Here is a 14,500-nt window from a genome sequence, read left to right as displayed (position 1 = left end):
TCTAGAGAAAGGTTCGTACTCCACCTAATGAAAAGCAGGGATTGGGCAAGAAGGCCACTTTCCCCTCAGAGCACAGCTTAACTGTGGGTGCAGGACCAGAGGTAGTCCTGAGACTCTAGCCAGAAATAGGGTGCCAATAGATGCTCAGTGATCACATGGTCTTGAGGGGATGTGATATTATTATCAGAAAGCACAAGGGCAGTCTGTGGTGCTGACAGAATGTGGGCACCACCGGGTAGCTGTTCGGTGTCAGAGCAGCACCTGGAGCGTGTGACAGTGGCCGGAACTCAGCAGGTGCCTGATGGCCATTGCATGAGCAGGTTAATGGATGGACGCATGGGTGGGTACATGGATGGACGGATAGGTCGATGGATAGCATGGGTGGGTGGATAGACATGATCTGCAAGAATGATGGATGGATAGATGGCATTAATAAATGGATGAATGAAAGGATGGATGGACATAGGAATAATGTGCATCAATGGATGGAGGGCATTCGTGGTTGCATGGATGATTGGATAAACAGGTGAAATGCTTGGATGGATGGGTGGACGGGTGAGGAGATCAGTGAGAAAGAGCTGGGTATGTCACCCGTTGTAACCACAGCAATGTGTCTAATATTTCCTTCCCTTCTTGGGTGCTCACTCTTTACTGTTGAGTCCCTCTGAGCCCCTCCTTCTGGCCCTGTGGCTTTGCTATTGACTCCTGTGGTCTGATCCTGGCTCATATGTCAGAAGTGTCTGATGGCTGTGACTTCTCACTGCCACCCCATGTTTGTTCTTGTCCTAACTGAGTCCTCTGCTGGCCCCTGACCCCTGGAATTCTCTATCCTGCTGTCCCGTTAGGGCTTTTCTCTTGCAGTCACCTTTCAGTGATCCCAAGATTTGTTATTGAGCACCTTGGTTACACCAGTTTGCCTGGAGGACAGCTCCACAGTGTCATGCGAAGTGGATATTGTTTATTTCGTGCTCAAATTTCACTGAGAGATAGCAAATCTCAGACAGGCTCCAGGCCACACAGCCAAAGAGTGGCAGAGTGGGATGGTTTTTCAGACCTCACTGTCTGTGTGGAGAGCACTCTGCCCCTGTGCCGCTGAAAGCTGGTGTTCCTGCACCCTTCCCTGCCTCCCCTCAAACTGGTGGCAGAGGTGGGCACTGAAACCTGCTCTGCTTTGGTCAGAACTCCACAATGCCCTTATCAGGGTCTTCGGAGAGGAGAGCAATCATTGAGGTGAGCTTGGCGGTCCGCTCCTTCCACACCATGGGTGACTTGTCATGCCACAGGGACTCAGCACTGCGGTCCACTAGGGCTGCAGAGCCCAGCTGGAAAGGCAGAGATGCTATTGAGCACACAGCCCATGCAGGGGCTTTGGAAACCAGGTGGGTAACACTTCTGCCTGGGATGGAGAGAAAATCCAAAATAAACCCAAGAGACTGCTGTTTTCCATATGGTACCCAGGCCTTGTCCCTGCAGCCCACTGACAGAAAATTCCAAAGAAGATCAGCCCTGTCCTTAACTGGAATATATTACATGTTATATTCCAGTATAGTGTAATACATTCCACTGTAGTGCTTGGTGGTAACATTGTGTGACAGGATGGGCTCCAGGCACAGAGAACTTGACACCTGGCACAGGACTCGGTCACCTCTGCTTATTGTACCCTCTCCAGTGTGGCCTTCAACAAGCTAAAATGTTCTCACACCTTCTCCCCCATCCCTGAGCCCAGAAGGAGGAAGTCACTGAACTTCGTGAGACACCTTAACAGGCCCTGCCTCACCTGCTGTTGGACTCTGAACCTTACTTTCTTGGGCCACCGAATGGGGGCTGATAGACATACTGTGATGGCCACAATGGGAGGCCATGAGCAGCTTCTTCACCCTGTGCTCAGCAAGTGGAAACGCTTACTCCTGGTCACTGTCACCAGTAAATTCTGATTGACTGGGAGGACCCAGCCCCTGCCTCAAGCTGGCCCTTGCTGTTGCCAGGAGGGTGTCTGCACATCGTGCTGCAGCCTCTGCGGACTCTTCATTTCTTCTCTGTCTGCATATCGTAATAAGAGAGAAGTGGAGTACACATTTCTGTGAGCTCGGCTGCTCTATGAGCAGGTGTCTTCTGACCAGCTGGAAAGTTCCAGCATCAGCTGTGTGGGGTCATCTGGGCTGTGACTTGTACTTGTGGCATTCATCATTGCATTCCAATTATTTGCTGTTTTTGGATGGACATGTGGTGCTCCTACATCTGGGGCCATTGACAATACTGCTATGAGAGTATATGTATGTGTGTTGGCCCGAGTGAGTCTCTCTTTACTTTATGGGTGAACTGATTTGGGGAAGTTTGTTTAAGTGTTTGTCCTAGTTTCCAGGGTTGGAACTGCTAGGTCATATAGTTCTGTGTTTAACTCAATGAAAAAACAAACAGTGTATCTTAAAGAAATACCCATTGGTACTGGAGACTGATGGAGACAGGCACATGCCCTCCCAAATCTAGGGCAGAAGCATTTATGCTTTGTAACTGCAGTAGTTGTGAGCACCAACCTGACAAGTGTGCAACAGGTATTTGGTAGATGATGCATTGTGGGGTAGATGAATAGATGCATGGATGTATGGCTGGGTGGATGGATGGATGGATGGATGGATGGATGGATGGATGGATGGATGGATGATTGAGTGGATTGTTGGATGGAAGGATGGATAAATAGATGGGTGGGTGATTAGTGGATGGATGGATGGATGATTGGATGGACAACTGAGTGGATTGTTGGATAAAAGAATGGATAAATAGATGGAAGGGTGGTTAGTGGATAGATGGATGGATGAATGGATGGGTAAGTAGATGAGTGGGTGGGTGAATGTGGGAATAGGTGGAGGGATAATTAATGGAAGGGTAGATGAATAGATAGGTGGGTGGATAAGTGGATGGATGATGAGTGATGGGTAGGTGAACTGATGGACAAATAGATAGATGAATGAACAGAAAGATGAATGGATGGGTGAGTTGGATAGATGGATGAATGGAGCAGATGGGTAGGTAAGAGAATAAATGTATGCTTAGATAATGGATGGATGGAAAGGGGGGTGGGTAAATAGATGACTGGGTAGATGGATGTGTGGGCGAACAGATGGATGGGGAGATGAATGGGTTAATCCCTAGATGGGCCAGCCTAGCTTAAGTAGCTCTTCAGAGCAGCATCTGCTGAGAGGAAGTGTTTCCCTGAGGATATCTCCTCTCAAGGTCTTTCCTGGGCTGCTCTCTGGCCCAAAGCATCAGGCTGGGTCTCCTGGGTCCCCCAGGTCCCTATGAGTACCTGTGCTGCTTACTCATGAGCTTTTGTCCTTTTGTAGGGTGACATCCAACAGTTGCTCTTTGTCTCCGACCACCGGGCTGCCTATGATTACTGTGAGCACTATAGCCCCGACTGTGACACCGCGGTCCCCGACACACCTCAGTCACAGGACCCTAACCCAGATGAATACGTGAGTCACCTCTGGCTGGGTTCACGGTGGGAATACAGGCAAACCCCAGGATGCTACAGAGCCAGCAGGATTGGGATTATAAAGGACTGTGGAAGCTGCAGGACCGAGTTTTAAACAAACCGTAGGGGAAGCAGTGTGGGATGTCTGATCCACTTTACCGCGGAGCAGCTACACCGCCCCCGCCATGATGGGAGTCTCTCAAGGGAGTGTCATCAGCAGCTACATCCTTTAACCCTCCACACACATCCCTAGACGGATGCAGACAGGTGCCCTTTACCCCCAGGCTGGGCCCCATGTGTTCTCCAGAGCTCAGTCCATTCCCTCACGGGGATCTGAAGTTTTGCAATAGGCAGGCTCAGCCCTGTGGTATAGTGGTCGGTGCCCTGAGTCCCACAGCAGCAGCAACTCTGAAGAACAAACATGTCTGCCCCTTTGCCCTTCTCCCCATTTCCCACTCCGGTTGCTGGGTCACTCTCCTCACCTTCCTATACCTTCCTCTAGCAACACCTTATTCATTTTACTTGGAGTTCTCTGGTTGGGCTGGTCTCTTGCTTCTCTGAGTATCTTTGCATCTCACTCTGTACTTCTCCATCCCTCCTCTTTCACTGCTGGTCAGAGTAGGTGGGGGCTTTCATGGGCAGTCGGTTCCCTGACCTAGGCCACACCCCCACATAGCCTGAGATGGTGTTGGATGGAGATCTGAGGCCAGCCCCAACCAGGTCCCTGATTTGTATTTGAGGGCAGAATGCCTGCTTGTGACTATAAATCCCTCCTGCTGGGTACCCATGCTTTGGGGTTGAAGGTCAAGTTTGGTGGCTAATGGCTGTGGCCCACAGAAATCACACTTTGTCCTGACACTGATTCCTAGGGGTCAGATGTAACCACTTTTAGGGCTCCACTTTTGCTGACCTCTCAGGAGAGTGTGGGGTTGCCCATCCCGATGTTGGGCTTCTGGGTCTTGTTCAGCTCCTCAGGGAGCGGCTGAGGGAATAGCCCTGTCCAGGGACCCTTGGGACTGGGCAATGCCTTATGACATCTGATTTTCCACCTGAGCCAGGGCAAGGAGTTTGACAGGCTGCCCTGTAATATGTCCATTTCCTTCTTCATATGGGCACCGTTGACTTCAGTACCCAGAAGGAGACGGTGAGACCTATTACTATGAGTACCCGTATTATGAAGACCCTGAAGACCCAGGGAAGGAGCCTGCCCCCACGCAGAAGCCAGTGGAAGCCGCCAGAGAAACCACGGAGGTTCCTGAGGTCTGAGCTGGACTGGGACTGGGCTGGGGAGGTTCGTGGTTCCTCAGGCCATGGAGCAGGGGAGGGTAGACAACCAGAGGCTGTGAACATGGTGACACATGCCCATAATCCTAGCTCTTGGGAAGCTGAGGCAGGACAATCATGAGTTCTAGGCCAGCCTGGGCTACAGGGTGAGACATGGGCCCCCCCGCCCCCCTGTCCGCTACCTCCCCCACCCCCGCTGCCACCCACGCACATATGGAAGCTTAAGCTGTGGTTTGGACCTTTCCTGGTGTATCACTGGGTGGGCCTCCATCTACTCATGCCACTCTTGGTACCTGGTATTCACGCAGTGGCCGCCTCCCTCATTTTCTCTGCCTTCCAGAGATTGAGGGCCCTGAACCCAAGTCCGCAGGCCTTGGGTGAACTTCACATCCACACTCTGCTGCTGATCACTCTCCTACTAAAGGGATGCTAGGATGGATGCCTGGACAATCCTGGATCCAGGTACCCTGACTGCCTCTTTCTATCCTCTGCCCCCAGGAACAGACCCAGCCTCCACCAGAAGCCCCTACGGTGCCTGACACGGCCGGCAAGGAGGAGGACCCAGGAATTGGGGACTATGACTACTTCCCCACTGATGACTACTACACTCCCTCCCCTTACGAAGACCTTGGCTACGGCGAGGGTGTAGAGAACCCTGACCAGCCCACCAACCCTGACTCAGGGGCCGAGATCCCCACCAGCACCAGCGTTACCGCCAACAGCTCCAATGTAATTGCCTCCCTTTCTTTATGCCTTGAACTAGGGGCAGGGGTGGGGAAGGGGCAAAGGCCACGGCTCTGGTCACTGCTGAGCACCTACTTCCTTGGGTGGCCTTCATCACCCACACCCCTCATACCCTGGCTCCCAAGTCCTCTGTAGTGGGGTTGAGTATGGTTTGGAAGCCATTGGCTTTTTGAGTTTATTTCAATTTCCCCCGAAAAACAGGTAGATTAGCTTTGTTGGGCTCTGAATTCTCATTCTCAGGGTGGCTCAGATAACACTGTAGGTTTTGGCTACAGGAGTACCATCCGTGAACATCATGGAGTAACCCTCATGGGGCACTCTGTTCTTCACTATTGGGAAGAACCTCAGTTTCCAGGGTGCAAGCTGTAAGCGCCAGCTGAGTGCAGACCTCCCCGGGGATGGGGTGCAGTTCTGAGGGGCACTGCTGCTTCTCCCTGCCCTAGCTTCTTACGGTGTCTTGGGCAGTTTGGGGACCCATCCCCATGGTGGCTGGGAGGTGTGCAGCAGAAAGGCTGTGGAGACCACAGGTCTTCCTTTGTGGAATCCCTCATGGCCTTTAGCTCTAACTGTTCTGTTCTGGGGCCACTGGTTGTTACATGTGCAGCAAAAGGAGCTGGACTCAGGGCCTGCCAGGCAAAGTCTGCATGTCAGCTGGTCAGCCTCCCTGAGTGACCCTGCCACTTCTGTCCCTTCATCTGCAGCCGGCTCCGTCTCCAGAGGAAGGGAAGGATGACCTGGGCGGTGAGTTCACCGAGGAAACCATCAAGAATCTAGACGAAAACTACTATGACCCATACTTCGACCCCGACTCCGACTCTAACGGCTCCCCATCAGAGATAGGGCCAGGCATGCCGGCTAACCAGGATACCATCTATGAGGGGGTAAGAGACCCAGGCTCCGCTGCTCAGGGGCATCTGGGCAGTGGGAAGGGACAGCACTTCCAGAAGTCTGAGGGTGGTAAGAGTGACCACGGTTGCCATGTGGCTTCATTCTTCTCTTTTAGTTAATTAGAGACAGGATCTCACTGTGTAGCCTTGGCTAGCCTGAAATTCATTATGTAGACCAGACTGGCCTGATGTGCATATAGCTCCATCTGCCTCTGCCTCCCAAGCAAGCACTGGGGTTAAAGGCGTGTGCCACCATGCCTGACTGAGCTTCATTATCTGAAGTGGCCCCTCTGACTTCCATCAGGTGCCTCATTGCCTGACTGTGTTGATATATGCACGGCCAGGTGTGGGGATGGGTGGTCCGCTTCAGCTTGCGATCCTGCTTTGGGACACGAGGGGAGTGCCTAGCTGCAGGGGGCACCCCGGTTTTGCACCAGTTTTGTGTCACATGGACTTTTTGTTCCCTTTCTCTCCCCTGTCCTTTCTCTCTGGAATCTCACATTTCACCCCCACCCAGATTGGAGGACCTCGAGGTGAGAAAGGGCAAAAGGGAGAGCCAGCCATCATTGAGCCGGTAAGGACATATGTGTGTATGCATAATTGTGCCTGTGAGCTGCGGTGTCCTCTGCTAAGCTCATGATGATTTTGTAGGGTGTGATCGGACTGTGGGTCTCCACTCTCTGCCCACCAGGCCACTCAAGAAGCCACCCCCATGTCCTCTACATCCTCTGTATCACAGATAATTGGGAATGAAGGAGTATTCTAGAGCTTGGTCAAGGTGCTGGGCAACATGTAGATCACACGTGTCTGTACTTGTAGAGAAGGCAGAGGGTCAGAACACCTCTGTGGAGAGTTCTTCAGAAGAAGGGACACAGACCTTGAGAGAGAGACTGGACCAAGGCTGGGTGGGGAACACCTAGTGTAAGCAGCAGGGTGGTAGTTAGTTAAGGACTTCCCCTCTCTGTGCCCTTTATGCCTCCATTTGAGTCCATTTGCTGCTACCATTGAAACGGGAAAGATCTGAAGCTGGGTCAAGGGAGTGTAAGTGGCTTTGAGGTAGGACACCTCCCCAATCCTGAGCAAATCCCCATGCCATTAGGTAATAGAATCCTAGGTAAGTTAGCACAAGGACCTGTAGAGAATGTGTGGCTGTGTGCAGTCCATACCCCTCCTGGCCTTGGTGAGGGCGTCCTTGTCCTGCTAGGTGCTATGGCCTGTTTGGGTCCTGAGAACAGAAAGCTGTGCAATTGGCTGAACTGGGCTCGGTGGACATGGGAGTGTAGGCTCAGAATTGGCTTTGCCCAGGGGATCTGGCCACTGAGGTCATCCATCCTAGCATATCCTGTGAGTACCCAAGGGAGGAAGCCCTTGTCCTACATCCTGGCCATTGCAAGGCTGAGAAGTTGTCAGTTCCACTGCCAGGACTCAACTCCCTGGGGCTGAGTTCATGACATGACCTTGGGACTCCCTAGGACAGAGAACCAGCCTCATAGGGCCCCCACCTTCACGCAGAGGAAGAGCCTTGCTTGGCAACACTTAGTAGGCCAGTGGACCAGGGCAAGCTCCCTGGCTTGGCCTCTTTCCTGGTCAAGGGAAGCCCTGGAAGAAAGCCTCTTGCTGGTTCCAAGGGCTCTGCCTGCTGCTCATGCCCCTGGCTCCCCCTGGCACTGAGCCCGAGAACATGTATCCTCTTCCCAGACTGCTCTGTGGATCCAAAGAAGACAACTCTTATCTGAAGCTGTAGGCTTAGGGAACAAAGGGAAAGCGTGCAGAGCATGGGAGTAGCCCAACTTGGGGACCCCTTGCTCAACTCCATGGGAAATCTCAACCCAAGTTCATGTTCACAGGAGGCTAGTCCTGAAGAGGAGCATCTCAAGGGACCAGGGCAGACTTACCTCCTGGCTCGTGCCTGAGGCTTGCTCCACTCTGTGCCAGGGGGAGGCTGCAACACCGATGGCCTCTCTGCTAGCTGGACCTCCTTAGGGCACCACCTCAACTGGGCTTGGCCCCAGGTGGACATGGTCAGCCATTGCAACCCCTTGACCAGGTCCCTGATGCCTCATTAAAAGGGGCATCTTTCCTGAGTAGGGCAGTGAGATCCCAGAAAAGGCAGGTACCCAAGGTTCTGTGGGCCTCAAGACTGGTCTCCAGCTTCAGAAGTGGTTGGGTGGTACCTTTAAACAGGCTTACTTAAGCTTATTGTGTGTGGAGTTGGCACCCCAGTTCTGAAAACAGAAGAGGCACGGAGAGAGCCCCATTAGAGGGCTGCCCTGAAGGAGGCTGTGGGCGAGGGTGGTTCAGAGACGGCACTGAGGATGCACAGGCAGTCCAAGGCCACTCGTCTCTAGACGATCCAGCTCCTCTTCTCTGGGAACAGCACAAGCCATCTGGAGGCAGTTACAGAAGGACCCCCACCCCCGCCTGATGCTTGCTTCTTCCCAGCTTCCTCAGAGTGTCCACAGGGCCTTTGGCAAGTCCCCACGGAGAGATGGTGTAAACATTTGGAATTGTCAACCTGGAGCGCCGCCAGATGTCCTCAGAGTCTTAGCTATACATAAACAGATGGAGGCCTTGGGGACTGGCGGTGCATACCCTGCTCCATGTGGGGGCGGCTGCTATCCCCTCTCCCCAACACCTGTTCCACAGAATGGGTTTACAACAGAATGGGGTTACAGTCCATCCCCTGCATCCAGGAGGACAGGGCTGGCCTTCCCTGCTCAGGTTTAGCTCCTCTAATTTATCCGCAAGACAAGGGGCTCCTTAAAAGGACAGATCTGACTTGGTGGATGCGAGGCAAACTCAGTAATATCCTTGGCACCAGCCTACAATGGGCTCAAGGACCTACTAGTAAGTGCTGAGTTGATGCCTCTCACCTGGTGGGGTGATGATGCCACCCACTCCACTCTGCCTTCCTGGTTTATCATTGTTTTTTGGTTTTTTTCGTTGAGATCATGTCTCAAGTAGCCCAGGCTGGCCTTACTTGCTAAGTAGTTGAGGATGATCTTGAATTCCTAATCCTGGGATTATGAACCCAGTTCCTACAGTCCTGGAGTTCAAGCCCGGGGCTTTGTGCATGCTAGGCTTTACCAAGTGAGCTCCGGCCCCAGTCCGTCATTGCTTCTAGTTTGTTCTGCTTAGCAGATGGATGGATCTCCATTAAGGATGGATTTGAGAGCTGGGAGTGATAGCACACGCTTATGATACCAGCAACTGGGAGGTTGAGGCAGGAGGATCTGAGCTCCGAGCTAGCCTAGGCTACGGAGCAAGATCTTTTCTCACTGCAAAGTAAACAACTGTCTTCAGTTTGGCCAAGTCTGAGATCTTTTATTTCTGGTTTTTGTTTAGCCATATGTATTTAAGATAACAAAACAGTATGGCTTATTTTTATTATTATTATTGTGTGTAGGTACACTTTGGTATAGATATGTGCTGTGTATGCCTGTGGGTATGTGTACATACATGCAGAGGCCAAAGGTAGATGTCAATTGTTTTCCTCAATTGATCTCCAATGTATTCTTTTTTAAGATTAATTTTATTTTTAACCATGTCTAAAGTGTCTGCCATGTATGTGCAGGTGCCCTCAGTATCCTAAGAGGGTTCCCCTGGAGGTAAGGTGGTGGAGAGCTCAGCAATGGTCTAGACTGTCGGGATAGTGAGCTCCAGGGATCCACCTGTCTCCAGTTACGGGTGCACACCACCAAGCCTAGCTTTTATATGGATACTGGGATCCAGACTCAGGTTCTCATGGTTGCACACTTTATTGACTGAGCCATCTCTCCAGCCCTCAAGCATGATGCTTTGACATACCCGACGTATGTACACACAGTAAAGAGCTCAATCTGCCACCCCATGTCACAGCCTTTCTTTGTGTGAGCCTGAGTCAGTGTGTGCGTGGCTGTGGTGGGGGTTAGTGAGCGTAGCTGAGTTTATTTCTGATAGACTGCTAGTGAATAAGCCCTGTCAGCTACAGAGACCTTCTGTAGTTCTGAGACCCAGTGCATTAGGAGATGGGTGGGGTGGTGAGGTGCAGGGTAGGGCCAGCATGCCTCAGAAGGCCATGGGACCAGGGACTGGTTCCTCTAGCCACATGCCTTCCTTTTTATTCTGACCTGGGGTGATCTGGGGCTTGCCTCCTATGAGATCCTGCGATGCTGCCCCCGCTCCACAGAACAACAGTGTGTGTGTCTGGAAAGACAGCTGCTGTCTCCTGGGCCCTGCCAGGGCCAGTGGTTCCCTTAATCCCTTCTCCACTTCTGAGTCCTCCCAGCTGCCTGTCAGGGGAAACGGGAAGTGGGAAGATGAGCCGCTTGGATGAGTTCTCTGTGTACATCGCACGCACAAATATTTCTCCTAGCGCATCTGTGTAAACATGGCGTATAGCTTCCCAGAGACCAGGAACCCTCAGAGGCAGGGTGGATAAGGCTTGTGTGGCAGGGTACTTTGCAGCCCCTGGTCAGCTGTGCCTCACCCCCACCTCCTTGGCCATGGTGACCAGCCTTTCAGGTCTCACACTTACACTTGAGTAGGTCTTTTCGCTTGTCAGAGCAAAGCCCAGGTTTGAGAAGAGAGTCACGTACTTTCAAAGACATATGGGAGGCATGATGGCACCCATTATCTCAGCAGAATAGCCCTTCCTATTTCCTTTGGCTGGGAGACTAGAAAGGGACCTGGTTCAAGGCCAAGGCCTCCAGCCACTCCCTCCATTATTCCTGCAGTCTTGAGAGCCAACGGGGAGACATATCTATGCATGTCTCACACCTGCCTAGCCTGTACAGCACACAAGTGTCATGACAGGGTCCTGCAGCTACCCCCGCAAAGCCTGCCCCAGACTCTGGGTACCAGCTGCAGGCCTCGTGTGCAGATCCCCACCCCACCCTCCCAGCACAGATTCTCCTAAAGTGTGCATGGGACTCAGATCGTTCTGGGTGGGTGGGTGGGTGGAGACCAAGAGAAGTCTGAGTGGTGCTTTATGAAGGGGGGCACCCAGAAATGCAGATCCCGGAGCAGAACAGCCCTTCTTTCAAGACAGGGCCAATAGGCAACAGGAGGCCTTATCCCCTTTGGGGTTGGACACAGTGAGAGCAGGAGACAGGATGGAACCTGTGTTCAAGAATGATGGGAAGAAGGCAGTTGTGGGTCAGGTGACTTCAGCAGGGTGCTGGGCACTTAGGAGGAGGGACTGGGTGTGTCCTGACTACCATCAGCCCACGTAGTTCCTTGTCCTCAGCCTTTGTCAGTCCACCTGGGTGCCTGGTCCTGGGGTCTGTTCTACCCCTTGGGTAGCTGGATACTCTTCAGGTAGAGGCAGAGGACAGGAGTAGTATTTGGGGCCGTTTCTCTCATCCTGGCGAATTGTGGTGCTCGTGTCAAAGTTGTGTTTGAGGAGAGCCTGTGGAATGCGAAGACGGGAAGAGTGTGTTCCCCACCACAGGCCACTGCCCGTGAGCCAGCCCTATAAGGACTAACTGACCCCTCGGTTGACTGTTGTAAATCTAGACTGTTTTCCACCAGCTCAGCAGCTGGGCTGGGCTGGGCCCTTGATCTCAGGTGTCCTCTTCTCCTCTCTGCAGGGCATGCTGATAGAGGGGCCCCCAGGCCCTGAAGGCCCTGCTGTGAGTGTCTGGTTCTATTGCCCTCTGACCTGTGGGAGGTACTGAGGGGGGATCTCCCCACTTCTGCAGATACCGGGGCCTGGGACTTCCCTGGCCTCTCTTCTGTTCTCACTTAACTGGAAGGGAAGGTCTTTGCCCCGAGGCCATATCTGAAACCCGTCTTGACTTTATTTTCAATTCCAGGGTCTTCCAGGACCACCAGGAACTACGGGTCCTACTGGCCAAGTGGGCGACCCTGGAGAAAGGGTAAGAGGCCGGTTTAGGTCCAAGACCACATGCTCTGTGGGGTTGTCTGCGCATCCTTCTTCCTCTTGCTTTGGTTCTTCCTCTCTCCGTCCTGCTCTGCCTCCTGCATTGTTTTTCAGTGTAGAAACTACACTAAGAACATCTACTACTTCCTCAAATTGCCCCTCTCCCCAGGGCTATCCAGTGTCACCCCCTCAGATCTTTGTGGAGTTGACTCTCACCTGGCCCTGTGCCGGGAGTCTAAGAACCAACCTGGGTCCAGAGGCAGCCAGCAGGCAGCCCTCGGCAGTGGTCCTACATGAGTGTGACAAGCTCGAAGGACCCTGGTGCTTCTGTGTCTCACAGGCAACTACTGACCTGGAGCCTCCATTAGTTCTCGCATTAGCCCCTCTTATTAGAAATCAAGCCACTGGCTGGGAAGTTTGTTCTGGGTGGGATGTGAGCCATGCCCTGGGCCGTGAGCTCCTACCGACACTTGGTGGTGAGTTGGAGTACTGCAGCCCGTGAGTTTCTTTCCTTCCTCCCTCCCTCCCTCCCTCCCTTCCTCCCTCCCTCCCTCCCTCCCTCCCTCCCTCCCTTCCTCCCTCCCTTCCTCCCTTCCTTTTTTGCCTGCTCATCTAATGAATGTCATCACTAATAATCAGACAGCCAAGTTGCAGACGAGGATGTCCATGTGTTAAGAACAGGCATTTGAGCCGGGCGGTGGTGGCGCACGCCTTTAATCCCAGCACTCGGGAGGCAGAGGCAGGTGGATCTCTGTGAGTTCGAGGCCAGCCTGGTCTACAAAGTGAGATCCAGGAAAGGCGCAAAGCTACACAGAGAAACCCTGTCTCGAAAAACCAAAAAAAAAAAAAAAAAAAAAAAGAACAGGCATTTGTCCCTGGAGCTGCTTCTTGGCCCAGCACAGTAAGGTGTTTAAGCAGGAAGTAGAAAGGCAGATGATGGTGTGGTCTCATGGAAGGGTGTCATGGAGTGTGTTCGGCTGGCTATGGCCTCTTCCAGGCAGTGGTCGAGGATATCATGTGGTTTAAGCAACTCTGGATAAATGGTAAAGTTAGGTAGATACAGGGAAGACCGGGAGGGGTCCTGGGTCCACAGCCCCCTATCATGGTTGCTTCTTTCTCTGGGTTTCTAGAACGTTTCCTGTTCCGGAGTCTTGTGCTGCTCTGTGCTTGCTTGCCTGTTTTCTGACCTCTCATTCTCGCTGCTGCCGCTCAGCTCTGTCCTCTTGTCTCTCTGACCAGTTTTCCTTCCCTGTCTGCCTGTAGGGTCCCCCTGGGCGCCCAGGTCTTCCTGGGGCTGACGGCTTGCCCGGTCCCCCAGGCACCATGCTCATGCTGCCGGTGAGTGCTGTTAACTGGGGCTGAGGGGGGTGCAGCGGGCAGGTCCTGGAAGGGGTAGGTGTGCAGCGACCTGTGCAGCCCAGGAGTGGGGTTAGGGTGGGTGGTCTTTGCAGCTGGCACAGGTCCACATAGCTCAGCCCGTCATTGGTACCAGGAGGAGAAAGGACGGTCCCACTCTCTGGGTGAGACTCCCGGGGAAGCCTGCTGCAAGGCCCTCTGTCACTGGATAGACTCTGGGCTCCCTAAAGAGTCAACCAGTGACTGGGAGAGAAACAAGAGCTTCATTGGAAGCTACTTCTGTGGTTAGGTATCATCTTCTGTAGCTGTGGTGGTTTATTCTAGAACCTTCTGGAACTCACTGGAGTTGCTATTGAATCCTATGTAATAGTCTCTGTTTATAACAAGAGGAGGATGGTCCCTCAGGCCAATTGTTCATAGATGAAAGACTCCAGGCTCAGAGAGTAGCTGAAGGCCAGCCTGGCCTCAGGTTCCAAGGCCAGACGTTTCCTAGACATCTATGTCTTGGTAGCCAGCACCCAACCACTGCTGCTGGCATTGGGGTCTCTGCAGTTACAGGAGACCATGAGGGGAGGGATACAGGCCCTGGACTCCTGTCTACCCTCTGGAGAACAACTGGGCCCTTGCAGAAGTGCCCGCAGAATGGAGGGTTCTAGGTAGGTCAGGCCTAACAAACGTGGAAAAGGAAAGGAGTTAGAAGCAGACATAGGCAGGGCTGGACCAGCCCCTCAGCCACCGTGTTCTTAACTGTGTTCCTTCCCCTCATCTCCTTCACTGTGCCTGAGCACTGTGTCCTCAGGACTGTGTTCAGTACTGTGTCCCAGGACTGTGTTCAGCACTGTGCCTTCATCACTGTGTTCCCAGGTCCGTGTGTCCTCAGCACTGTGCTCTCGG

The 14,500-nt window shown here is 52.9% G+C and overlaps 1 protein-coding gene across 7 annotated transcripts in view; it reads left to right on the top strand.

Moving 5' to 3' along the window:
- The window catches only part of Col5a1 (collagen type V alpha 1 chain), a 154,718-nt gene that overhangs the window by 62,346 nt on the left and 77,872 nt on the right, over positions 1 to 14,500 (top strand). For all 7 annotated transcript variants that reach the window (XR_008215058.1, XM_052724382.1, XM_052724381.1 and 4 more), the window contains exons 5-12: positions 3,342 to 3,473; positions 4,601 to 4,732; positions 5,255 to 5,485; positions 6,202 to 6,381; positions 6,905 to 6,961; positions 11,958 to 11,999; positions 12,183 to 12,245; positions 13,514 to 13,588. Coding sequence is in view for 6 of the 7 variants with exons in the window: in XM_052724382.1 (XP_052580342.1) it covers positions 3,342 to 3,473; positions 4,601 to 4,732; positions 5,255 to 5,485; positions 6,202 to 6,381; positions 6,905 to 6,961; positions 11,958 to 11,999; positions 12,183 to 12,245; positions 13,514 to 13,588 (912 nt within the window). In the remaining variant the exon portion in view is untranslated. The remainder of the gene's footprint in view (positions 1 to 3,341; positions 3,474 to 4,600; positions 4,733 to 5,254; positions 5,486 to 6,201; positions 6,382 to 6,904; positions 6,962 to 11,957; positions 12,000 to 12,182; positions 12,246 to 13,513; positions 13,589 to 14,500) is intronic.

Source organism: Peromyscus californicus, unplaced genomic scaffold (genome assembly GCF_007827085.1).
Source record: "Peromyscus californicus insignis strain IS unplaced genomic scaffold, ASM782708v3 Scaffold_7__1_contigs__length_154581171, whole genome shotgun sequence".
Classification (NCBI taxonomy): domain Eukaryota; kingdom Metazoa; phylum Chordata; class Mammalia; order Rodentia; family Cricetidae; genus Peromyscus; species Peromyscus californicus.
The sequence above is the reverse complement of the archived record's forward strand: the minus strand, read 5'-3'. Positions and strand labels throughout refer to the sequence as shown.